The sequence below is a fragment of the Platalea leucorodia genome, assembly GCF_965183815.1.
Source record: "Platalea leucorodia genome assembly, chromosome: 1".
NCBI lineage: Eukaryota > Metazoa > Chordata > Aves > Pelecaniformes > Threskiornithidae > Platalea > Platalea leucorodia.
In genome coordinates this window covers 46,769,724-46,796,959 of record NC_138823.1, presented here as the reverse complement: position 1 = coordinate 46,796,959, position 27,236 = coordinate 46,769,724, and the positions used below count along the sequence as shown (strand labels likewise).

Genomic DNA, 27,236 nt, shown 5'->3' with positions numbered 1-27,236 from the left:
TCCTAACCAGCCAGAGTGAGCACATCGTTGCAGAAATGGTGGTGGCCAAAGAGTCTGAATTGCTTCTATTTTGTGTAAGCTGTTGATGTCTGCCTTTCTTGAACCTCTACCCTTTGTCAATAACGTATTTTTTAGTTGAGATTCATCTACTCATAGAAATTGATAAGGAGCCTTTCAGGATCTGCAAATACTTTCAGCCACAATTAAGATATCATGTAGTTAAGTGTTAATACTGCATTCTACTTTTGGAGGCAAAGGTGAACCCTGAAGAAAAAAAAAAAAAGTGTTAGTATTGTGGAGACATGACGTTATGTATTACATTGCCATACTGTTTCAGTGGCAGCAGGAGGAAGGAAGGAATGAGAAGGTAGTTGGAGACATAAAAAAAAAAATCTTACCTATGCTATGCAAATATGACTGGCAAATCAAAAAAATCAAATTCATTCGAGTCAGTGAATGTTGCTTGTCCTCCTCAGGTGCCCTAAAATATTCCAAGCACTAAATAATTTTCTTGGAATTCGTAACCGTTCTTTCGATTTCAGTGACCTCTCCTAATTTCAAAACTGGTTAGTGAATAAACTTAAAACCATTTTGTAAAAAGTATGCAGTAGACAGTGTAATGCATTGCTAGTTATTGGGCCATCTCAGAGGTTTTGGCTCAAACTGTGTATATTGTTTGAATACTTTTGATTGTGCTTTTCAGATTTGGGGGAACTGAATGTCTGGAAAAGAATCAGTATTTTTCTGCCTCACTGATAATGTTTTGTTTTTTTTTTTTTTTTTTTATTTTTCTGAAGCCGTATGTACCACAAAACAGAATTACCACCAGTCTTTTTGTAAGAGTTACTCAGATTTGGGTCTAAACCAGTTGTTGAGACCCATCGTAAACATTTATGTAGGTCAGAACATCCCAGCGTCGGCAGGCAGCCTCTAATTTAAAAGAGCAAAACTTAAAACGTGTTCTAATCGAATCAAAGTAAATCTCTAGTACTCTAACCTCACTTGCATTTAAACAGGGAACTGCAATGAGAACAACAGAAAATATGCTGTTTGCTGTGTTAAACGGTAATCCTGCAACATCCAAGCAATCAAACTGTACATGGATTGCCTCAGTCTTGTCTAGCCTCTGTTAGCATGCTTTGCAAATCATTTTAGGTCTTCAAGTCAGATCCATGTTGTGAAGCTAAAATGGCATTCAGAAGTGACTGAGATGCATGGATAATAAAAGATTTTTAACATTTCAAGGCCCTTTAGTAACATGAGAACAGTGCGCAAGAGATTGAAATTTGGCATTTTAAAAGCTGTGGATTTCTCCCAGTATTACAACCAGAGGATTCTTTTCTCCTTTTCTTCTTTTTTCCATGGCAATACTTCATTGTGATTAATCTTGAACTGTTTGAGTTTCTGACTAGATAGAGCCTTTATATTGCTTGCTGCAAGTATCACTTCATTGCAGTGCTCTGATGTGAGGGCTCTGGCCATGGCCATTGAATTTGCTGTGGGAGTACAGCAAAGTTAAAAGGGAGACTAAGAGCAGCATTGTCAGAACTGTGCTGGAGCTTTTTGCGTTATTTTTCTGTCCTCAGGGCTCGTTTTGGTAAAGACAGCCTCGAGCATTACTGGTGTCTAATGGCTATGGCTAAGGGTGTATGCAGTGAATATTAAAGAAGCAGGCAAGGTCCACCTGCAAATCAGCTGCCATTTCAGCATGATACGAAAGGATGAATTTTCCTTTTACAGGGGTGTGTCCACTGAGGCTGGCAGGTTTCTTCCTTCAGGGATGTTTGTTTTGCAGTAGCTTTCATCTAGAAAGCCTTTCCAACAGGAGCTACTGCAGTCTCATTCAGCTACATCTTAGCCTTTCTGCTGTATCTTCCACTTCAGTAGTTTTTGATGTGAGATCCTTTGTTTCACTGGCAGTACCTATCCTGATGCTATCAGGTGCCAGTTTCCAGAAGGCTCCTCTTTGTATTGCCGCACAGGCTTTCTATTGCATTTAAAACCGGAACATCATACCGTGCCTAATTGTACAAAACGGGAAGGCCTGGCAGGTTCAGAGGTGATGGCACGTGTGATGAGTTTTTATGCTGCAGACAGATTCATTGCTGTGATCCTTCCAGTCTTGCCATGATTACTGTTTTGGCGTAATACAGCTTCTGCTGTCGACAACTGTTAGTTTCTCCCCGGAAAAATAAATATGCCACTTGGAAAACTGTCCTTGAGCACAGCTGGATAACACCTTGTAACAGCTGCAGTTATCTGTACCAAGAGCAGTGGAAAATGCCTAATAGCTGAACGTTCAGTGCTGCATGTAATGCCTTAAAAAATTAATACTCCTTTGGGAGTAATGTTTACCTTCGGACATGCTGAGCCAGTATATTTCTGATTGGGGAAACTGCTTAAGCGTATACAGGATTTTTGGCACCTATCTAATCCTCTGAACTCAGGTCCGTGATGCTTAGCCGTGCATGTGTGAAGTGTTTTTCTGAAATGGCCTGGACTAATGTGAGAAGACTCTCTTATGGCTTGTTCATATTTACTAGGGATTTGAATTTCAGTTTCTTATAAGTAAAACAAGGCAGAGGCCTTTGTGGTTAGGCAGTACTGTAACAGCCAGAGGTTTTTAATCTCCACCTGCATGCTCTGAAGTGGGGGATGTGATGTGCTATCTTCAATCTGCTTTTAGTTGCTGTAGAATCTCCAGGCATCTCTATGAAAGGTGGAAGCTTAAAGATCTCAGTGAGGTAGGTGCTGATTTTCAGGCTTGTATAAGCCTCATCGCAGCCTTACGCTTGAGAGCCTTCAGCCTAAACAAGGCAAAGCCTAACAAGTCGAAAATGTAAATAATGGTATTGGGAAGAAGTAGTGTATTAGGACATACAAGTAAGTCGTTAGCAACTTGGCCATTAGCCTCTAAGTCTCCACCTGTCCAGCTGTTCTCTTGCGTTGCCTTACAGATGTTTATTAATATGTGTTTTGAATCTGGATCGCATTTTTCAAAGCAGTTTAGCACATGGAGAACTGAGTCCTTGAGAAAACCCAGGCCCAGCTGTGGATGTTGAGCACAGGGGTTCTTGTCTATCACCGAGCATGGCAGCTCCGCTATCTATGCCTGGCTGTTCTTTTTTCTTCTCTTTTTTGTTGTTGTTGTTGTTGGTTTTGGGTTTTTTTTTTGTTTTTTTTTTTTTTCCAAGGTCTGTCTGTGTGGCAAACAGGATATGTGTGTATCTGAGCACCAAATTAGAACATGCTTACTGTAAAGGAAACCTTTCCCAGCTGAGTTTATTTAAAACGTAACCATGAGGAGGGTGGGGGACAGAAGAAGCAAAGACATGGGGAACTCTTTCAAGAGATGCAAAGACACGGTGAACTCTTTCAAGAGAAGAGGCTGTGGAAGATTCAGACATGTTAACAAGTCACCGGGAATAAATGGCAATGGCATGTTGTTGATTTTTTTTTTTTTTTTAACAGAAATTCTGATTCATTTTGCATATATTTGTTTAAAATTGTATTGATACATCCTCATGCTTGTCTGTGTGTACAAATGTGAAGCTATTGTCTCTAACAAATAGCCTGAACTTTCGTTTGACCCATAGGCCATAATTCATTTGTAGACACAGAGTAGGTTATATTACAGATATCCTTCAGGGTATCATTGTAAAACTCAAGGTTATTCATTTACTCACTGTTTCCTGAAGAATTCTCCATCCCATGCACTGCAGCAAAGGAGGTTGGTTGTTCTCCTGTCACTTGCAGAAGGATAGGTATTTGTCTTTGCAGTTGCTTTTGAAAGAGGACGACGAGGGAATTTCTGCTTCCTTCCTGCATGTGGATTTTCTTGATCTTTTTAACAGCAGACTTGCTGCTTTCACTAGTGGTAGCTAATGGTTGTTCTGAGTTCTGCCTGCTCTCGAGAGGACAATTAAAATTTGGATGAAGGTGTGGCAATTGCAAATGAGAGTAGCTCTATTTCAAATGTTAGCATCTAAATAGCTTCTTTAGAAGTGAGTGGACTGTTCCGTATTGATCTCTTGGTTTAATATTAAACTCACTATTCTGAATCTTAAGTGAATATTAAAGTCACTATTAAGCTGTTACTTGAACTGATCTTTACAAACAATACTGAACATGTTAGTTTAGTAGCAACAGTAGTATCTTTCTGTTAGTTTCTTATCTATATAAAAAGACTAGGAATAATAAAGTAAAAACCATGCTAACAATGACGGTTTAAACTTCAGATGCCATTAGTAACAAAGGTGCTGTTTGCCTTTGTGCTGTGCTCAGTCCCTTCCATCCTGATGTTGAAGCTAAGCTTTCATGTTAGCCATTATGGTGTGGTTTCAAGAGTAAAAGGGCACTCCCTATTTCTAAAACTTTGTTCCTAGCGCTCGGTTCAATCCAAGCACTTAGTGTGTGCCAAGAGAACGACCTTTGTGAACTGTTACAGTGAATACAGTGCTATGTTCATACAATTAGCTGTGCTGTTTGGGAGCCTGCAGGAAGAACTGCACAGGCTGAGGACAGGCTGATTTCTTCTGTACTTTGGAGGTGCCCGGACAGAAGTGGTAGAGGGGCGGCCTGGTTCTGAATGAATTGCTGGCAGTAGTAGCCTGATTTTTTTGAGCCTACTTTCCCTTCCTGGTCTGTCTGTTCTTCTTTTTAATTTTTTTTCCTTCTCATCAGGCAAATTTGGGAATTTTATGTTTTGGATCTTAATGTCAGTAGATGTGGACAATTTGAAACCTCATCTGTGTTTGTGAAATTTGTTTCGTAGAAGGTGACCTATATTATGCACTTCATCATCTTGTATTTTAAATACATTCCGTGCTGCACGTACTTACACACTTCTATGTCACTGTGTCAAGTTTCATGCTGGTGGGTTTTTTTACACCCTTTTATCTGGGTTGCTCCAGCACACCTGAAAAATGGATGGAGTTAACCTGCAGTCTTTGTATTCTCTGCAGAATTGTCTATCAAGCTTCAAACAGTTACATCTTTGCAAATTGCCAATGGAAATAGTCCATGCAAACCTCGGATCCCACAGAGAAGATCCTGCTCCCTTTCACTGAGGGAGAAGCTTGAGGTCCAAGGCTGAGGTGGCAGGACTGGCACCAAAGCTAGCCAGTTTAGTGACACCTTGTAGCTAGCGCTAGAGACAGAGGTGTGCAGTCCTCACCAAACCCTTTCTTTCCAAGAATAATAGTGCGACTTTGACTATTTGATCATTTCTGAGACACCTCGTACTCATATTGTTACTAGTGGACTTTGTCTTGGGAACATTATTTACTCTTTTCATGAATGATCTCGACTCTGCTCTTTGAAACTATTAATGAGATAAACTTGAATGTGCTCGTCTTTTTTCTTGGCAATGTCTTGCAACAGAAAGATGTGACTAGGGTATAAACAGGGAATAAAATCGAATAGTATGCAGTTCCAGTCTATGCACTTGGAGACTGATGATAAAAGCTACTACGAATTAGACCTTCCTAAGGAAAGGACCTTAGCTAACTAGGAGGAGCTATTTAAGATTCTGTGGCTATGAACATTTTCAGCACAGAGTGCCATTTTCCAAGGTCTTGGTGAAACGTTATCTGAACACAATCTGAAACTGTTTGGCTGTGTTCAGGGAGGACTGCTGGCATGACCAGTAAGTGAAGGTCTGACATTATAAGAGACTGAGAGGATTGATTTGTTCAATCTAGCCTACCTGGGCACTGGGACAGACTCTTGAGTGCTGTCCCTAACGCATTATGAAATCAGCTCTGGGGAAAAAAAAAGCCATTAGACCTGGAGGATAATGTTGGCAGAAGAACAAATGGGTTTAAGCTGAGAAGAAGTGTTCCTTATGATTTAGAGGAATCGGGCTCCCCCGCAGCTTTCCAACCAGATGGTTGGGAGTGCAAGTCTCGGTTACTTTCAGGATAGAGATTGGTAAATTGATAAAAAAATATTATCTGGTATTCACTCTGTGACTGTTAGGAAATTAATTTATGATCAAAAAGGCCTCTGTCCCAGTAAGAAATCAGTATTTGAGTAAGCAGAACAGCTACATCTCCTAGAATTTGTCTGAAAACCAAATACTGGTTTAGGCAGTCTGATCATCCTGCAGTGGTAAAAAACTGATGGATAGATGTCAGATCACTATGTTTGTGCAGCACTATGTGACAAAATCCCAGGTCTCTGATCCTGTCTGTGTATCTTTAGGCTATGTCTGATTCTTTTTTTTTCCCTACCTCATTAACATTAAGCAGAATGCTGTAGGTTTGTATGTTCTTTAAGTTCACAATGACAGCCATAGAAATATGTTCATAGATTGCAAGAGGACATTGAGGAGGTCATGTATCATCAAAGAATAAAAATTAAGCCTCCTTTCTCAATAAAGAAGAGAAGGTTGTGCAGTGATGCAGCTTTTCCTTCTTTTTTTGAACAAGAAGTATAAATTCATTGTATCCAGAAAACAATTATCAAAATGTCAAAAATATTTTTTTATCTTTTTTTTCCTAGTTGGGGAATGGCGGTCAACGTGTACTCTACCTCTATAACCCAAGAGACTATGAGCAGACATGACATCATCGCATGGGTTAATGATATATTAGCTTTAAACTACACAAAAGTCGAACAACTCTGTTCAGGTAAGAAAGAGTGGTATGCCCTACAAATGTTTATTTTAAAACAACTTTAAAAGTCTGATTTGTTGAAAATAGATAGCTTTTAACTTTGATATAAACCAGTTACTCTGAGAAAAGAGACTAATGAATGTGCAAAGGAAGCGTTTTTGCATTCATGTTAATCATGGAAAGATAAGGTGCCTTGAGAAAGCATAACAAATGCAGAGGTGAATGGGATGAATGTAGCAGAAGATACATAGACATAATAAAAAGGTTGACTAAGCAAGAAAAGAATACAGTCATAAGCTTTTGTGTTTTAAAGCTACCAGGGTGGTATCTTTTCAAATGGAGAGTGGACATAGAGATAAATAGAGAACCAACACCCTGGGTGAATAAAATTCTCCAGCACCTTTTCCTTCCTGGTGAGGGTCCTCAAATCCCTGCTGACGTTTCCAGGAAAAGAGCACAAGTGTGACTGTGAAGAAAAACATGGATTTGAGGAAATGAGCTTTTAGCTGCTGTGAGGGCTTTAGAAGTTATGTCAAGAAAATCTGCCTGTTTCTCTTTAAATGTAACTGAACTCTTGTAAGTAAAAAAGGGTAACAGTTTGAATACTTTGGGCATGTTGGTTAATCAGAGTGGCAACTACAAGATGCGTGTTAAACAACGGGGTCTGTAACTAGATGATGGCTAGAAATGACACAAAGGCTGATGTTTCACTGAGAATACAGATGTCCCTGGGGAGAGATTCTTTCTGATTTCCTACTGTGATTTTTAAATTTGAAGATGTTTGTGTTGGAGGAGATCTAACTTGGATCGCCTGCTTCCAGACAACTGACATGTTGGGAACATCCTACTTATGAAGACAATGCTCTAAGTACATAGAACTGAAACCACATTACCACATTTCAGCTATTTACTGGTCCAGCTGAAATGCATAAATGGGGTCTTGTATTCATATATTTGAATTTACCTACCATTCTGGGCAAATTTTCTGTCTCAGAGATGTTCCCTGAAAGGTACAGAAAATCCTTTGAGGATGATAGCCTCATAGCCTGCTCTTCAAAATTTAAAAAACAAATCTCAGCTGCAGAAGCAGTCTTGCATGCTTGCAGGCTTGCACAATGACTATAAAATTGAGGCTGAAAAAGTGCAGGTTAAAGTGCTTGTAAGTAACTGATATAAATAAATAACGAAAGAAATGGAACATGGGAAATAATTAACAGTTATTAAACTTGAAATTGAAATGTTATATTTAGCTGTTGTTATATTTACATGTCCGGAAGTTAGCCTAAGTATTTTCTTTTGGTAAATTATACATAAAGAAAATATTCCCATGGGGATGTGTGTGCACATGTGTGTAAATACGGGTGTAGCTATATATAGATAAATATATATAGATATACACATGCACGCATATAGATAGGTGTGTATCTATCTATCTATATATATATCTATTTATATATATATATATAGATACACACACGCACACACACTTATAAGGAGATAGAAAGATACAAGAAAATGGGCATTTTCATTCCAAAATACCCAACATTTGCCATTGTTTGAAACAGGAAGCACACTAGACAAGTTATTGCCTTGTTCCTGCATGGCTATTTATATGCTCATAAATAGTTGAAAGGAAGCTTTTGAAGTGAATTCTCCATCAAGTTAAATGTGTGTGGGCTTACACAGAAAACAAAGACCAAAAAACCCCCCAAACCCTTTCCCAAAATAGGGGAGAGGTGATCTAAGAAAATTTTGATTATGCAGAATACAATGAGTTAAAGACATTTAAGAAGATCAGATTGGAGAGACTTCATCTGTGTGGGGCAGGCAGGAGAAAAGCGTGGAAATTGTCACAAACCCACTGTCCCACTTCATTAGGCGGCTTCTTATACAACTTTTTCTGTGACCTCCAGTGAGGATTTTGGGACACACCACAAGGGAAAAATTGAAAAAGGGTCGTCTCATTAGAGCTCTTACTCTATCCCGTATAAAATTAAATCTTTTCTTCCTTTAGAACTTCCTGGATTGTATTGATTGCTATTGTTACATGATGCCTTTACATTCATATCTTAACAGGTCAAAACTCTAAACGTGAATTTCCCCATTTGGTTTGCTAGTCAAACTTGATACTTACACATTCTTATTTTTGCTTTAATGTTCATTACAATCCCAGAAGGGGCTTTGATAGTTTCTTATCTGAAGAAGCATTCTAGCACAGTCCTTCCTGTGGTCTGGAGGACTTTACTCTCTGAACTGATGACTCTAAATTCTGCTAAATTATTGCGGACACTAGAGCACAGTAGTCTTACAGACTGGGTCCTTTCCATTTGAGACTGCATAGTGCATTTCTCACGTGCAAGACATGCATGTGTAGGGATTGAAGATAGATGGACAAGAAGCTTTGGGAATCTTTCTGTATTTAATATAGTTTACCATGTAAACTCCAACTCACCTATTTAATGTACATGTAGTTTATTTAGTGTACTTCTAGTGTAGTTCACAGGATGGAAGCTAGGGGAACAGCAGCACAAATGACCAGCCCCAACTAACAGGCAGAGCACCAGCAAGCGTGATATGGACCATAGTTTGAGAATGCCTGATCTAACTCATTCATTCTGGCGTTCCTTTGGCTGATATGTTCCTTGAAGCATTGGCAGCTTTCATGCAGCTTAACGTTAGTTTCCATAAAATACAAACATTTCTTCAGGACTTCAAAGAGAAGGAATATGTGGGAAACTCTTTATAACTACGAAGCATTTCACAGCATTAACAGGGAGCTGCAGAGCCACTGTAATTGAATTTTTATAACCTACTGTAAAATTGTATGGACACTTTCTTCTTTTTTAGAAAAAAGCATTAAGATTTGTCATGCTGTCATATGACTATTCAGTTCTTGTTCATTTTTGTTAATAAGGAGCAATCGAAAGGCCAGAAAAAGCTAAATGCAAGGCCAAAAAAAGCAGGAGAGGGAAGCGGGGGGATGCTAAGTCTGAATGAAAAGCTTGAAGGCACTACTTTTAGGAGGCATGAGCTACCTAGATGTGACACATGCTTGTGTTCAGTACCTGGCTGTGAGCCCTCACGGGTGCCCACGTTGTGCAGCCAACCTAGCCATAATTTTGGACACTCTGAGCTTAAGCAAGAAGGAATAATGTAACATTCTGCCTTTACTAAAGGCTTTATTCAGAGCACACCTAAAGCTTAACATGGCAGTTCGTAATAAAGACAGAAAAAGCAATCAGACCTTCTTTTTCTCATTGCTGTGGAGAAGTAGCTTTGATAATACACATGCTGTAGCAATACCAGCCTATTCCCCAATTGGCGGTTACAGGAACAGAGCTGCTAGGATGAGGAGCAGCAAAGGAAGAGGCTGGCTTAGTCATAAAGTATTTGTATTCTTTGGGAGTCTTAGATGTGTTTTTGTCTCTGCTAAGTAGGCCGAGCAAAGTACAGTGTCCCCTGAGCTTTCTGAATGCCTGCTGTGGTAGTGATGTGCCAAAAAGGCCAGGTTATGGATGGATACAGCCCTGGAGAGTCTAAATTTAGTCTGCAGCTCCTCTGGTAATTTAGTTTTGACAACTCAAGAGAGAAAATCTCTCTGAGCATCTCAAAGCAATACAATTCTCCTCACTTTAGGTGAGTGTCATTTTATCAGTTTTTGGTCTCCAGATTTGACTTCCTGCGAGGTTGTTAACCTGAATATGAAATTTATAATCCGTGGTTTTAATTGAAGGCATAGTGCATTGCCTTTAGATGGGCATTAGACTTGAGAGCATTTAATTCGATACATGAATGAAAAGTAATAGAGAAGAACTGAGTGGATTTAATGTAGTACAGTCCCATGTGCAACACCCATAGGCTTGGGGAATAGGAGTTTAAATGAATTATGATGCTAGTTGTTTCTTAAGAGTCATGCTATTTTTGTAATGAATATACAGTGGCTTCTTAAAAAGAATTCTGACTAAACAGCTTATAACTGAATTTTCTTTACTAAGGCTGTTTTTCATCTATAGGGAATACCAAGTGAACGTGTTACAGGGCTTTTCATGAGTGGCTGCTACATGAGAGTATATTCAAAATAAGAGTCAGGCAGGAGACTATAGATGGCTTGCATATGAATTAAAAAGAAACAACATAAAGTGTACAGGCTGTATAAATTATGAACAAGGAAGCTAGAAATGGTAAATGTATATAGAAAGGAAAATGCAGCCTGAAGTGAGGTATAATTTCTGGCTTAGCTATACTTGTGTGAGATCCTTTGAGGTTAAAAGATACAGAATCTTTTTTCCCCCCCTCCTGCATTTGAAAATTCTCAGTAGAATTATAAACTTGCAAATTGTCTGGCCTCCAGTGCATATAGACCTTTTGTCTTTCAGGATTTGTATGCAAGGATCAAGGATTAAATGCAGGGTGGTTTTTTTTTTCTTTTTCCCCTTGCTTTTAATAAATGACCGTATTATAAAGAGAGCATGTGGTTTGGCATTTTCAAATTTTAGACTGTGATGCTTTCTCTGCAGATGCCCTGGGTGTTGCCACAGGGAATTTTTCATGTGGTGACTGCTGTAGCTAGTATTGAATCTCAGTTGGCGTTTCTCCTGTGAAAATATATAGTCCCTTTATACATACATTTTGTTGGTACTCCACCGCCCTGGTCTCGGAGGAAGGCAGGCAGTGTAAGGATAGGGCAGATGTTGTTCTTTGTTTGAGTTTGTATTGCCTCTCCGGCTCGGGATTTGGGGGAGAGCTCCATCAAAGCCTCTGCGGGCTGTGGTCCCTTGTGACCGGCTCTGTGCCGGGAGGAGGGTCGCTCCTGGCTTGTGGAGGGTGTCCGAGGTGTCCTGCTTCCAGGGACCGCGCGCTGGGGCTGTGCGCCGTGGGGCTGATCACCACTGGGCCTGGCAGCGTTTGTTTGCAAGGCGGCCGTCGCGCCTCCGGCACCACCCAGCATCAGGCCCATCAGCATCAGTAGCAGCAGGGAGCAGCGTGCCAGGCACACGCTGCCTCCCCAGCAGCCCTCCGTGAAAGCGGGCTCTTCTCTCCTGCGCTTAGCAAAGATCTTTCTGAGCAGGGCTGAGGTGACTGGAGAAGAAGGGTACTGGCCAGACAGAGAGGTAGGGAGGTAGTGAGAAGGGCTTTTTCTTCTGCGCATCATTTGTGTATATATACATGCAAACAGGGTGCTTAGCTGCAGAGGATTTGTTTTTTCATGTCTCAGAAGGTGTATTTTCCTCAGTGCCTATATTAACCCATAGCTTCCTACATGTGTATTACTAAAATCTGCATTATAGGACCCTGTTGGAGCATTTGGTGCCAGCATGATTTCTGTACAACCCAGTGTGCTAGTGCCTGCAAAGCTGAAGCATGTTTCAACATTGGTGGGTTTGGTTTATTTCCAGTTTGCAGCCTTGCAAAGGCTGGGTCTCTAGAGCAACTTGGAAACATGATTAAAACACGGCTTGATCCCATTTGCACTCTGTAACCAAGCCATGTTTCAAGGAACTGGCATGTTGTCCTGAGGTCATGCAACACAGAGGATGCTTAGTGTCAATGACTCTCTAATGTCTTCCATATGATGTTTAGGATTAGAGGGATACAATGGATGCTAATGATTGGATTTAAGATCATTGCCAAAACTTTCTGAGGAAGCCTGCAAAGCAGTATCGTGAGATTTTCAGCCAATAATTTTTTTTTTTTTTAAATGTCATTCATTAAGAATTCAGGAGGAACAGAACTTAAACAAGGTTTTTACTTTTAAAATTATTATTTAATTACTCATAGCACTCACTTGCAGTCAGTTGCTTGATCTCCCCTCTTTTGAAAGAGCATGTTAGATTTTGCGTGCTACTTTTTTTTAGGTGTGATGAGTTACGCAGCTATTTTAAGTTAAATGGGAACTGTGTTTTCTGAAATTGTTCTGATCTTCCATTTTAAAAATTAATGAATTCCAAAATAAATTATTGCTAAAAATTAAGTATTAAAAACTCTGCTGTGCATAATTTATGAGCAGCTTAACAATTTACATATTTAAGAAAAAGAGAATACAAGTTAACACAGGGGAAACCTCCCTCCAATGTGTATTATGTAAAATGATCAGTGGATATTCTGGATTATGTCATACAAATACACCACCTGTGTGGAGCAGGACTTTCTGAAGCAGAGGTCAATTAGATGCATGTATCTCAGTGACCATCAGTAAGGTTGTCAGAGGTATATAATTCTGAAGGCTGTTTTCTGTGGTGGCAGTGTTGCTTTCAGAAGCTCCCATCTGTATGCAGGCACTCGCTCTGCCCTCGTTTAGGCAGCTGTGCTCATGCAACTATGCGCAGGGCTGCACTCTAATCTGCATCAATTTTATTTTTTGTTAAGTGTGCTCCCAACACTGTTGCTGGGAAGGGTGAAGCTCAGGCCAGAATGGCCTCATTGATGCCCACCCTCATGAATGCTTGCTTCTCCACAACTAAACAGGCAGTAAATTGATGTGGGCTTGAACATTCACCAGGAAATGGGCTGAAACATCTTAAATCGTTTTTTTTCTTTGTTTTTGGTTTGGTTTGTTTTTTGTTTTTTTGTTTTTTTTTTTTTTAATTGGGGAAATAGAATTGTGTTGACCTATATCTTAGGGCATATCTTGCTGGAAATGCAAATAGGAATTTGAAGACTGTGGTCTCCAATGGAGTGCTCAACATGATGTCACGGATGAGTGACACATGAATTGTGCTATTTCTTAAGCATGTGGCTATATGTGACGCAACTTGTCACAGACATGCCCAGTTTAAAAAAAACCTTGAGTGGCATAACAGAACACCTGTATTTGAAATCTAAATAAAAATCTATACTACGGGATCTAAGTCAAAAACCTATCTTAACATCACTCCACGGAAGCAATTTTAGGAAGCCTGAGGTAAAGGCAAGCCTCAAGTGCTGCTATACTGTAAACAATGATCGCTGGCCTTTGTGGTTTTTTCCCCGCTTTCTTATCAAAACTATTAGGTCACGCATGCTCCTTGCAAGTTACTGCCTCTTTTTGTTGTTGTCCTCCCAGCAACAGAAATACCGGGTGTGTGCAGTTTCCCATCAGTGGTAGCAACCAGCCATGGCTCTAGTGAACTGAAGTGCTGATGACTAATACGCACACAAATCATCCTGTATTTTCCAAATGCGTGGTCAGGTTGTTGTAGCTTTAGAGGGAATGAGTAATTTGAAGGAATTTGTATCGAATGTGACTGGATATATGTTTTTAGATTATCTGAAAAATGTTTCCTTAAAGCAAACAAAAAACCAAAAAATTCTAATTACAGAAAAAAGTACGGTCAGCCTTTTTCCGAAATGGGATTTTTCAAAAATGAGTGTGTGAAAATCATGCTGAGGCCTGGTTAGAAGTTTTAAACTTGAATTGCATACCATTTTAGAACAAAATTCTTACTAAGCCTTTATAGCAAAGTTCTAGTGTAGCACTTAGCTCCTTTTGCTGTGGTTTGGACATCAGAATTAAAATAAAGCAGCCCCCCCCCCTCCCCCCCAGACAGACCCTGTCTTTTCACGGGCCCTTTGTGTTCCCATGTTGGCTGGTGTGGTTTGATGTGGCTTTCTGGGATCTTGCTCCCACACACTGCAGGGATGAATGGGAGGGACAGAGTCTTCTGACATTTGATGTGAAGGATTGACCCGACTCCTCCCATAGGGGACAAATATTAACTTGGGCATACCTGAGCTTATAGTATTTTTACTAAATACTTTATTAGTATACTAAGTATTAAATATCGTATATTTAAAGAAGTTGGTTTGCAAATAATATTTTTGTTTTCCTTTACAAATACATAAACATAAACGCCAAAAATACCAAGTATCCAATCCTGCTCTCCAGCTGAAATCCTGGAGGTTTACCAAGCAGTAAGAACTTGCAGGAAAACAGGATTCTCTTGTTTTCATTGTTATCTCCTTTAATTTCCTTGTGCTTTAAATAGTCAGAAGTAGAAGTATCTTTGATTATCAAGAAAATACTTCTTCGCTTTTTTGGATTCACCAGCCTCCAGATGGAAGAGGAGGAAAACTGAAAATCTGTAACGATGCAGGGTGCATATGCTTCAGAGCGAACTGTAAGTCAGTATGGACGGTCTGGGAAGGAAACGTAGAATCAGGGAAAGAAAAGTATAGGGCAAAAGCTAGAATGACTTCAGCATTGTTTACTGCAAGGGGGACTAGCAAAAGATTATCTACAACTCTGAAAATGCTGTAAAAATGTTGTGATTTTATAGATTGGGTAGAAGCTTCTAGCTTTACCGTTGCATGTGGCACAACTCTTCAATTGTAATAGCTTTAAACAACCACCTTTTCAATTCTTGGTTTGTTCTTTTGTGTCTTAATTCTGCCCCAGCATCCCTTCCCCTCCTCTGGCAGCTGCCTGCCTGCCCAGCCCCGTGAGCGCAGTCCCCTCGCTGGCGTTTGCTGCCTGCTCTGCCCTGAGCCCGGGGTGGGGAGCCCAGCAAACACCTGCAAACTTTGTAATGCTGCTGGGCTCTTTCTGCTCGCTAATGGGGCCAAAAGTAGCGGCTGCTGGGGGTGTAATCCAGCACAGCCGTGTTTGTGGGTCGCTTTTTGGAGTCTGGCCTGTGAATACCTTCTGTAAGTAATGGCTGTGTCGATGTTCTAGGTCAAAACACGAAAGGACTTGCAGCCCATGATTCTAAATCGCTTGGTAGCTAATGCAGGATAAGAGGTTTTTAACATTGATTCCTCTTCTGCAGTGCTACCAGCTGTAGTTCTCATCTTCCATTTGAATGGATTTCAAATTATTTGTTTGTGTGTGTGTATGTGCATGTTTTCATGCATATAGAAGTTTTTTCATCATAGAGACAGATTTATTGAGAGCCATTCTGGACAGGTAGTGTGTTTTCAACTCCTGTGTATAGATTTGTGGGGGTGGGTGGGTGTTGATGTTCAGGAGGCTTTTTGCAGAAAATGTAAGGAACTTTTAAAATCTTGAATAAAATATAATGGCATAAAAATCCTTTTGTTCATGTAAATTATGCAAGAGGTCTGTCACAAGCCATGATGTCATTATCTCTACTGCCATTTTCTTCATGTTCTGTTAAAAATATTCCTTTCCCATGCACCCACATTGAAGCATCAGTTGTACAGTAAATTGGATAGACCTAAAGTGCTGTCCAGTATGCAGAGGACCACATGTCTATATGTTGTGGCTGCGAGGTACAGGCATTGCAATCTTGCGTTACTTAAGTAGGGCTGCTCTTTCTGCTGCCTCCAGGAAATCTCAGCGATGGGCAGTGTAGAAAGTAGCGTCCCCGTTCTGCTGCACTGATGGCTAGCATTTGAATGCAATGTGACAGCTACAAGCTTTAGAGGGTAAAATTTTAAATTATAAATAAATACCTATATAATATTAAATACATACATAACCTCGGTGTCCAATATCAGGTAGTCCCAGTTGACCATAATGATATTTTTACTTTCTCCTGTTGCTGTGGTAGGCAGGTCTCTGCCTTTTGGGAGTCGAGACGAGTTTTCTCTCTTTGCACTTTACAGTGTTTAGTTCCATCCATGTTTGTATGTTGCCTCTGTACTTCAGGAAGGAGCATTTTAATGAATTGTGTTTGCCAATGTAATAAAATCATCCTGTCGGGGAAACAGCCCAGCAGCCAGCTTCAGTGTTGTATCAGAGACCAGGTTTGTGCTGTTATGTGGATGTAGTCCAGTGTTTTCTGCCCTCCAGTGTCGTGCAGACCCAGGAGCACCTCCTGGCTGGCAAAAGCACAGAAACAACTGCCAGCACGATGGGAAGGAAACACGAGGAAATACCGAAACTAGAGTCTTAAACCTAGTAATGCTCTATCTAAAGGCATGCAGAAGGAATTTGCATTACCAGCAGAAGGAGAAAATCTCATGTGAACACTTTGGGTTTCTAGTTTTCTAAAAGGGTCTAGATGAAAGGTTGTGCAGTGCATTTCAAGGCCTCCAGGCAATTACTTAGATATCAGAGTAAAGCTTATAATTGGGGTATGGGGAGGATGAAAGGACAGAGTTAGGAACAAATTCAATTTATAACATGAAATGATTGCATAATAATCCTTTTGCATGAAATTAAATAGTAATAAATGTAGTCAAGCCATGCATTATCTGTATACCCATGCTTTTAATTGTAATGTCATTTTTTTTTTCTGCTGCCACATATTTACCAGTTCTCTTGCTAAGGATGAGTTTTGAATAACTAATTGTGTTTATATAGCTTTCCATAAGAAGATGCAAATTTGTCATCTGATGTTTGTAACTTGCCAGAAGGCTTCTTTTCCTTTAGGGAATATTTTACTTTGATTCCTAATCATATCAAAACCATTGCAAACAGCTAAGCACAAGGTGTCCGTGGAAAATCAGATTTTTTTTTTATAACAGTTTTACCCCACAAAGCTAGGCAACGTGAAGAGAATTTTTTAAAAAAATGGCAGTGGTTTTCAGTACTAAAGCTTGATCTTGGTAAATCCCTTAGCAAAACTCATATCAGTATTTTGGGAAACTTTTTTGGACTCTAGTCTTAAACTCTGCTTCTCTTTTTGGGAAGTTACGAGCTCTGTAACCCTTCATATGATGGTTGAGTGGATACAGAGAATGAGAACTCTCTCTCATGCATAAAGTTGGTCCTGTCAAAACACATGCATACCCATGGAGAAAAATGTCTTAAAGTTTAAGGTATTGTTGGCCCTCCTGTAAAACCGGGGAAGCCAGGTGTCTGCTTTGCTAATTTGGTTTCAGTATGAGCACTCAGCAGAATTATTTTTTGATAAAAATCATTGTCGTTGATACTGAGCTGAACTGTTAGGTGAGATCTGGACACTTGTTTGTCAAAACTGATCTGCACTAAATGCACAAAAGTTCTTTTTGTGGAAATGAAATTGAACTTGTCAGGAGTAATCGGGCAATCACTTCCCCGCTCTGTATGCTCAAGCGCAGGGGCTACGCACTCTACAGCCCTCTGCTCCAGAAATGAACTTCACTGAATCTTTGCTGAGTGTAAAGCATTTTGTAGAAAACTCTCTTCTGAAGAAGAACTGAAATTGCCTTTCCTCTGATTTCCGCAAACATTTTCGGCCTTAATTTCCAAACACTTCAGTGCATCAATAGTAAAGACTTATTTTGCAAATGACGGAGACATGATGAAGTTGTAGGAGGAAGCTCCCTGCATACAAGAAAAGGCTATTTCTGTTAGCTGTGCCCAGTACACTGTTTAGAAATTTTTCCATATACTTGCAGCTCTGTGCTGGATTATACACACACATAGGCACACACACCCCTACCCTTACCTATACGTAAGTTCAGATAGCCCTCAAAGTTGAGCTTCAAAACCTTATTGTTTTGAGTGAGAATGAAAGCTGGCAGCCCAGCTTCTGAAATCTATGGGTGGACTATGCTAAAGTCTGCTTATTTAAATGCTTTTCTCAGGAGATGAAAATCAGTAAAGATGTTTGTTTCAGAGGGGTGGGAACTGGCTAGTATGCTTTAACAAGCTGGGGCTTTACAATTTATTTTTTTTTTAATTTGTGGTTTGGTATAATCTTAAATGATTGCCTTGGACTTGATTGGCATTCAGCTACAAGTGCCAGAAGAAAGATGATCTTGGCTTCGTTGAATTCAGGGGACTGTGAGGATTGAGGGAGCTTAAGAGATTTCCATTTTGACTGTGATCTTCTCACTGTATGGACAGTCCTACTGTGTATAGCGACTCCAAGAACATCAGTTTTAAATAGAAGAAAGATTTAGTTTGCATTCATCATGGTGGTTCTTCAGATGCTACACAACAGTGCATCGTGCATCTAGACTGAATGGAGAGAACGCACATTAATATGTCACGCTGTTCAATGTACATTAGACAAGTAGATCTTGGGTGCATCGTGTTAGGTTGAATTACAGCAGGGACTTATTCAGCACGGTTGCTTTCTGCTCATGCTTTCTGCTAATGACATTAAACGCCATTTGGTCTTAGCTGGGTGCATCTGGATTAACGTCAATGCATTCTCTTGTTATAGGAGCAGCCTACTGCCAGTTCATGGACATGTTGTTCCCAGGGTGCATTAGCTTGAAGAAAGTAAAGTTTCAAGCAAAGCTGGAGCATGAATACATTCACAACTTCAAACTTCTGCAAGCATCATTTAAAAGAATGAATGTGGATAAGGTAGGCAAGTCTGTGTTTGTATTTCAGTCACTACAAGTTTCAAAAGTTGAATAAACTGGGTGAAGTCAATAAATAGGGGAAATAAACTTCAAAATACTTAAAGTCCACTTTTTCAACTTTTGGACTGACAACCAGAGTAGAAGTTGTATGCAAAGACGTTCTTGACCTTTCATTATCTGAAAAGGGTATTTAGGCATGAAGGAAGAAATTTGGCATGCTCCATTTAGGTACAAAGTGAAAATTGAGTCCATGTGTCCGCTGAGGTATTGTGTAACCTAACTCATTATATCTTAATATCAGAGACCCTTTGATAAAATACCATGTGTTGGAAATTCCTTACTGTCAGTGAACCTTAATTTTAGATATAGTAAAATTACTGGTGACCTGAACTTCCGACCAAATAACTTGGAAATATGCCGTTCTTTATAAGTATTCCATGTTTCTTGTCCAAAATGGGATTTAAGGAATTTAAAATATTCAAGAACGGGAATAATTTATCCAATTATTTGGTAGGTTGGCCAGCACATGATCTTGTAAAGTAAAGAATGGAGGGCTCTTAGAAAATGGCTTGTTCAGCCATAAGGTACTGGTTTATGCTTGAATGGGTGAGTTTGATGGGCTCACCAATATAAACTACTGCGTTGATACAAATGAATAATGAAAGTTATGTTGTCATGCTTCTAGTTTTACACTGATGTACTACCTGAATATCCTTTTAAAGTTCTGCTCTGGCTTTTGGTGTTGCTTTATTCTGAAATTTAAACAGCCTTAATAGAGAGTCCTGTAAGACTTTTTTAAAGCAGTGGAAAACCCTCATTACTCCTGAAATGTGGATGCTTCTATTTACAGTGTAACTTGTTAGTGAAACATTGGAAAGTCTAATAAAGTTAACATTGTCAATTTTTCTGTAGGGAGCAAACTTGCTATAGTTTCTCAATGCAGAATTAAGATACAAAAGGAATAACGTGACATGCAAAATGCTACATTAATCCTTGTAGGAGTATCATAGACTGATAAAATGCTGCACAGTTGGCTTAACCTTGAAGAAGAAATGAAAATTGCAATGGTTTTAGGTACCCTTTTTTCCAGCTGAAAACTGAATGCACTCAGGAGGCATGAAGATCCATTTAACTTGTCTCTTTAATCAGCTGCACGAATTAAGCAAGGCAGGGCAGCCCTCCTTCTGCAGCATTCCCTTCCTAGTCCCTGTCTGCCCACAGCACCTGGGAAGGTTGAGCCTCCTGCAGAGCAATGCTGAAGCACCTCCTTACACTAATATTGGCCCAAGGCACCTCTTGGAGACTTTATTTCTGTGAAAAATTTTGCAGGATATGGAGACGTCCTCAAAGCCTTTCTTTTGTTTTACTAAAACTTTATTTTTACTAAAACATTTTACTCAACTTCTGCATGTCCACGCACTGTTCTATGTATAGCTATATATGGAATGGAAAAAAATTACAAGGTTAAAACTTCAGGGTTGGTTCATATGATGAACATGTACTACCAAAATGTAGGTTGGTTTGAACTTCAGCATGCCTTGGAAGAAGCTACTGGGTTTTTTGTAGTTCAAACAGTAGGACAGAGAGCAAGAAACTCCCGTCTGGACCTTTTGAAGAATTGTTCATTTTTAGTATGCCCAACTTTAGTCTGTCTATTAAAAACAGAAATCCCTGGTCAGTTGAATATAGTGTTACTCCCAGAACAGTTTCGTTCATCATGACTGTCACTGCAATAAGAAAGGAGTAACTCTGTGGAAGAGCAGTTATAAAGGCTACGTACACCCACTGTATAGCCACTTCAAAGCCTGGGCCTTCGTTTTATTTCTGTTTTATTTCTTATTAAGAGCACTTCCAAAGCTACCATAATTTAGTTTCTTTTCGGAAGAAAACAATGGCAGAGGAATATATGCTGATAGAGTTAGTAGATTTTTTTCAAATAAGTGTGTATATGTAGTTTTTATCTTTAAAAAAGGCAATGATATATTATTGGAACCTTCATTCTACCTTTTAGGTAATTCCCGTGGAAAAACTGGTCAAAGGACGCTTCCAAGACAACTTAGATTTCATTCAATGGTTTAAGAAGTTCTTTGATGCTAACTATGATGGGAAGGAGTATGATCCTGTGGAAGCTCGACAAGGCCAAGACGCTATTCCCCCACCAGATCCTGGTGAACAAATCTTCAACCTGCCCAAAAAGTCTCACCATGCAAACTCTCCAACTGCAGGTATTTTGCCTCTTCAAGAATTCGTTTCTGTCTCTGAAGATGATTATTAACTGTGATCCATTTTACTAAATACTAGTTAAAAATTGTTTCCTCGTGTGGGTGGGCTATTCTTTTTGCCTTGTCACAGGCTTAGCATCTGAGATGGCAGAATTTAACTTCTTGTGGTACGCTCTAGTTTGGCCCAGCCCTATTGGGCATAGGGTCTTCCCCACTAAACCCTTGATGTAAATGATGTGGATTCTAGTGATGTCTGATGGTGGAGACAAAGGCATTTAACCTCCTTGTAGATGAACGTGGTGTGTGTAAGCGTATTCAAGAACATTAAATGAAGTGTGTTTTTTCTCACACCTCCACCCTTACAGGAAATAGCTAGCACAGGCTGATTTCTTTTTTCTTAATTTTTATTGTGAGTGAAATGCTTCCAAATCTTAAGAGCTGATCAGAAGGAAAAAAATTAATTGATTTGTGGTTTTATATGTGTTTATTGTTCAGGTACACTAGTCCTCTTAAGTGAGCAACATACAACTATTGCTCTTTCTCAAAGATACCTCTGTCTTCTAACTTTTTATTTTGTGTTTATACTGGGTTTTGCTAGGATAGAATTGGTTTTCTTCACAGGAGATTATACGGTGCTATGTTTTGGATTTGTGATGAAAACAGTGTTGACAACACAGGGATGTTTTAGTTATTGCTGCGCAGTGCTTGCACAACATCAAGGCCTTTCTTGTTTCTCAAACTGCCTTGCTAGTGAGTAGGCTGGGGATGCACAAGAAGCTGGGAGGGGACACAGCTGGGACAACTGACCCCAACTGACCAAAGGCATATTCCATACCGTATGACATCATGCTCAGCGATAAAACTAAGGGGAAGGAGGAGAAAGGGGGGGGACATTTGGAGTGATGGCGCTTGTCTTCCCAAGTAACCGTTATGCATAATGGAGCCCTGCTTTCCTGGGGATGGCTGAACGCCTGCCTGCTGATGGGAAGTAGTGAATGAATTCCTTATCTTGCTTTGCTTACGTGTGTGGCTTTTGCTTTACCTATTAAACTGTCTTTATCTCGACTCGTGAGCTTTCTCACTTTTGCCCTTCACTCCCGCCAGGGGGGAGTGAGCGAGCGGCCGTGTGGTGCTTAGTTGCTGGCTGGGGTTAAACCACGACAGTGTTTCTGGAACAGGCTGAAGGACTAAGCCTGATCTTCGGTGTTTATGTAATATGGGCATGACTGGTCACTAAGCAGATGCCATTTTCTGATAACTGAGAGTTAAGTGAACGGGAGAACAGCTAACATTTTTTTAAAAAATAATCACTAAATGAGCATTACTGGGGTTGGTTGCCTGTATGTATATAGGTTTGTGCATACAGAAACACACATGCACGCACACTTAATTCCTTTATTGTTCTGCCTTGGGTTTGCTTTATTCATGCTAACCCAGTCCTCAGATAATGATCAATTTTTAGTTGGCTTAATTCTATGACCTGTCTTCTCATGGGCTCAGATATGCACCAGTGCTGGCAAAGGGAAGGGCAGGTATGAGGCACCCTCCGTTTTAGGCCGGCTTACTCTCTGGAATCATACCCAGATTTCAGCGTTCTGCTCTGATCGCTTCTGACGTCAAAGTGGGGCATACTTGGCCAGCTGCCTTCAGCTCATTAGTGCTTCCAGGAATTCGAGCACCTAATAGCAGGCCAGCGCAGCTCTGGGATTTTGAAGCTTTGTTTACATCTTTGTTTTGCACCATCTTGTGTCTAAACTTTTGAATTTCAAGGCCTGGTATGCTATAATTTCCCATGTGATGTCTTGCACTCCCTTTGAAAACAAAAAAACCCAAGTGCTAATGTCATGGTGTTATCCAATTGAGAAATTGGAAAAGACACTTTTATTGAATACAGACTTTATCATGCTTGTTAATTCTTCTTGCAGATGGTCTGTTTGTACCAAAGTCACAAATGTATCATCCAAATTGTGGAAGTGACAATCCTAGAGAAATAGAATAGCTACTGGAGTGGAACCAGCCGGCTGATGTGGAGGATAATGCAGTGATCTCGTGTCACGTTGCTGGTTGTATGAAGTGCGTGCCCCGTGCCTCCTCAGCCCTTGTATGGAATAGGACAACTGAGTTAGAATGTAATGATCTTTGGTAAGATTCTGTGGTGTGGAAGTTAGCTTTTTCATGGAAAGCTTCCTTCATTATTAGTTTAGATATTGTCCAGAAGTATGACAGGCAGGACACTAGTTTAATTTTTGTTGAGCTGGGGAGGGGTGGTGTAGGCATTACGTGATGCTAGGTGAAATGAGAGCTGTAGCTTGTATTGCTGCCTGTGTTTTAGAACAAGATTGTTTCATTTAGGTGTCAGTCATTCTTTGGTTTATTCAATTTCTGCGTGAGCACGTTTTCATTTCACTGATGTATTGTGCCTTTGTGCCTCACCTCACCACCTCATGTAGCCTGATTGCTTGAGAGGCTGGGAGCCCTTACTGGGTGCCTGTTGATAGAGGACACTCCAGGAGGAGTGCCACATGCATCTGCAAGCTTGGGTGTGCCTTATCTCCTGCTGTTTGGGAGTAAATTGGGATGATGTGGAAGCAAGTGCTGGGTAGCTGGGAAATTACCATGAAAGATGTGCTTCTGTACCTCTGGTGTGTGTGTGTGTGTGTGTGCGTGTGTGTGTCTGTGCATGCTTGTGCACACTTAACTGGAAATGAAGGAGTATTCATTACAGTTGTTACAGGAACCATAATGTGCCCATGTGAGTAAAACAAGCTTAGCCATTTACACTAAAAAGGCAAAAAGATAAGGTCTCATGAGTTCTGCGGCAGGTTAAGAATTCCCCACCCCATCTGGAGTTTCGTCTTCCTTGATGTTACAAGCACAAAGATACATGCCCATGAGTAAGTGCAACATCAGGTGGCGTAGTTTAAACTGCTACCTATAAGTTCTATGTTGATTATTTTGTTATTCTACGTTCTTGGGTCTTCAGTGAAATGGTTGAGGTTTTGGCACAGCTTTACTTCCACTGACTTTGTTGTGGGAGCAGTAAACATTGTGGGCTGCTTGATGCAATAAACTCTTACACCAATGCAGCAAGCATTTGCCAGCATCTGTAGCAGTTTGCCACAGTAGCTTGCCTCTTTTTTGTACTTTTTTTTTTAAATGTCGCTTTTCATTTGTGTGATTTGCTCTACATTAACACTGAAGCATTGAAATTTTAGTATTGTCTTGTTTCAGTTCATTAATGAAACAAAAAGAAGCAATAGTGAGAGAAAATAAAGAACCCAGAAGATCTTTCAACATAATCCAAAAGTTTTTAAACAGTGTGCAGTGGACATACATAAATGTATGCACTTATTGTTTAGTGTCAGGAGCAAGGAGACATATGAGTACTCATTCACACTATATTTTTGGTTTTGACAGACCTTTAAATATGCCTATTCTAAATTGATCAAATATATAAATTTCTAAAGGAATAATTTATTTAGCTACTAGTAATTTCATTTGTGTTTCAGATGATTCCTGTTGTTCCACAGAATAACTCTTCTAGTGTCCTTTGCCAGAGTTTTGTTTTTGAGTGATTTAGGAGGTGCTGATCTCTTTTAATTATTCATAACTACTTTGTAACACTCTGTTCTAACTCTGTATTTTCAGAGGTAGACTGAGATATGTCTTTCAATCAACAAGAAAGGGGTCAAATCCCTAAAGCCTGCTCTGAAAGCTTACCCGAAAAGGTAGCTGCTGTGAGTTAGAATTATTTTTGGTATTTTAATCTGACACTAAAGCTTAACAAGACCCATGGCATCAGGTAGCTGCTTTCCGTACCTGTACGTGGGTATTTACCTATATCTCTGCAAATGCCGAGTGTGGTCTTTATTGCATTTTTAAAAATGCTTCTAAAACAAACTGAAACTTGAGAAATCTGAAAATGCACCGGGTTTTGTGTTAATCGGGGAGCAGTCCAACAGCAGCGGCCCTACCCCTCCCAAAGGCGATCTGACCGAGGAGTCCGCACAGGTCAAGGATAATGGAGCTCGGAAATGGAAACGTAAATAGGTCCCTCCAACTAATCTATTGTGCCACCCTCGCATTGCCTCATCCCTTCCTTGAGAGACAGAGCCAATTTGTTGCTGAGCTGATGGCTGTACAGAGGGTGGATGGCTTCCGTAACACATGTAAAAGGCTACTTCTAGAAATAGTAGGAGCAGCAAGGATTTGCCAGGTAAACGCAGCTCCCTGCTGGGGGAACGGGTATGTTTTCATCCTTCGAGGAGTGGAGCCAGCAGCACAGACCACCGCTGCAGGCTCTCTGCCAACAGCACCACAGCTGCTTTTAGATATAACGCCATCTGCCAGCCCTGAGCCGCCTTTCGATCTCCTACAGCCTCCGCTCTTCTCTAACGCAGTGGTAAACAGCCTACAGATGTAGAGTCAAAGTTATGGTAAGGGATTAAAATATTAGGGCATGGTTGTTTGTGCCAGTTCTAATGCTCCTTGTGGAAAACAGCAGAAAAAGCTTCATCTGATCAAATTGAAAACGGTCATCAGGTTGTCAGGATTTTAGCTTAGTGTCTTATGTAAGTATTCCTGTACGTCAGAGCAAATCTCCATGGAGCACTGCTTTGTGTATGGGTGTAGGGTGTCAAAAATACACAGGTAAAAGACAGCTTAATAAAATTAGTTATTTACATGTAAGCTAAAAATACAAGAGGTTCTTAGATCTGAAGGCTTAGACGTTTTAGTTTGAAATATTCAGTGAGAGCAGGATGACTAAAGCAGAGCTGGAAAATACTGGAGGATCACATGAGGGCTAAAAATACTCACGCTATGACAGGGAAAATAACCAGGGCAGAATGAACTGTTTGTGCACGAATGCTTTATATATAATGTGTGTGCCATCGAAGAGCCGATTGCAAAAGAAAAATACTGATTTTCTTTAGGGAAATGGTCTATCCTACTGTGGCAGATGTGCTGTAAATTAATTTTGAAGGATAAAAATACTCAAAACCAGTCTTTATTTTAGCAGCTAGTGATATGATTAGGACTCCTTGGAGACTCGAGGACTCCTTCTAATGCTTTTTTTTCTTTGTTTTCCACCAAAACGTGCCACCTTTTTCCCCAGGTGGCAGGCAGTTGGTATTGGCAATGGCAACCCCTGCTCGCAGTGGTGCAGTGCTCCAGGGCAACGTGGCAGAGCTGGAAATGGGAAGAGCCGCGGGGCGACAAACTGAAAATGCTTTTGTGCCTAGTTCATACGAGGCCAAGGAATTGTACTAGCCGACGGGAACAGCATGTGCAGTGACAGTGCTGGCCTGGGAGGTAGAGAGGAAAGTGGCTCAGCCTTCATGCAGACACACCCTCTCTGCCAGCATGAGGAAAGTTTAATTTTTAAACCCACTGAGCCTGAGAATTTAGACCATGAAGCAGTGCTGCTTGCAGTGCAGGAGCCAAGGCCTTTTTTCTAGAAAGAAGATTGTGTTTGAAACACAGTGGTGAAAAATTGCCATCTTAATTTTCAGTGTACTTTGGGTGTGGTTTGAATGTCTGTGTTGCTCAAATTTTTGCATGATCTTTTGTATTTTAATATGCGTTTCTTCCATATTTTTTTTCAGATTTTCCTTTTGAGACTGCTTTCTCCTTGTAGCTAAGCAGACAGTTGAATTTTAGAAAATGCAGGCTTTTAAGAGCATTTCAACTTTTAAATTGTATTCTTCTGTTAAGCCTATGTGGAATGGATTTATCCATTGAAGATGAATGCTTGCAAGATGTTTCTAGAGAAAACAGGGGTTTCAGTTGAGAAAAATTAATAGCTGCCATTAAAATGTTGGTTATTTTACATCTAAAGAAAAGTCTTCATTTATGATGGGGAAAAGGCTGTGGTTAGTTCCTATCTATCAAATCTCCTTCTATTAAAGACAAACTGAGGGAGTCATGCCATCAACAAAACTTTTTCATCTGACAAGTAGGCTCCATTGTATGTTCTTGCTTGGATTGCTCTGTTGAAATTTGTAGAAGGTGCTTCAGTTTCAAGTATTTGTACACACTTCTCTTTGCCAGCTGCCTGGCAGTGATGATCAGCGTAGAGCTCATCAGACTGTACCGTAGCCAGCAGCAGTGGAGGTGTGGAGAGCTGAGGGGACAGAGAAGTCCTGCCACCCAGGGGAAGTTAGTACCACAAGATAATTAGGCAGCTGCACTGTAGCATGTTGGGATGCTGCAAGTC

General features: G+C 40.2%; 1 protein-coding gene across 5 annotated transcripts in view; it reads left to right on the top strand.

Moving 5' to 3' along the window:
• MAPRE2 (microtubule associated protein RP/EB family member 2) overlaps positions 1–27,236 on the top strand; it is a 103,092-nt gene that overhangs the window by 56,847 nt on the left and 19,009 nt on the right. For 4 of the 5 annotated variants that reach the window (XM_082308060.1, XM_082308057.1, XM_082308059.1 and 1 more), the window contains 3 exons: positions 6,505–6,632; positions 18,653–18,798; positions 20,809–21,022. In XM_082308060.1, the coding sequence (XP_082164186.1) occupies positions 6,512–6,632; positions 18,653–18,798; positions 20,809–21,022 (481 nt within the window). In that variant the 5' untranslated portion in view covers positions 6,505–6,511. The remainder of the gene's footprint in view (positions 1–6,504; positions 6,633–18,652; positions 18,799–20,808; positions 21,023–27,236) is intronic. The other variant, XM_082308061.1, reaches the window with a different exon arrangement.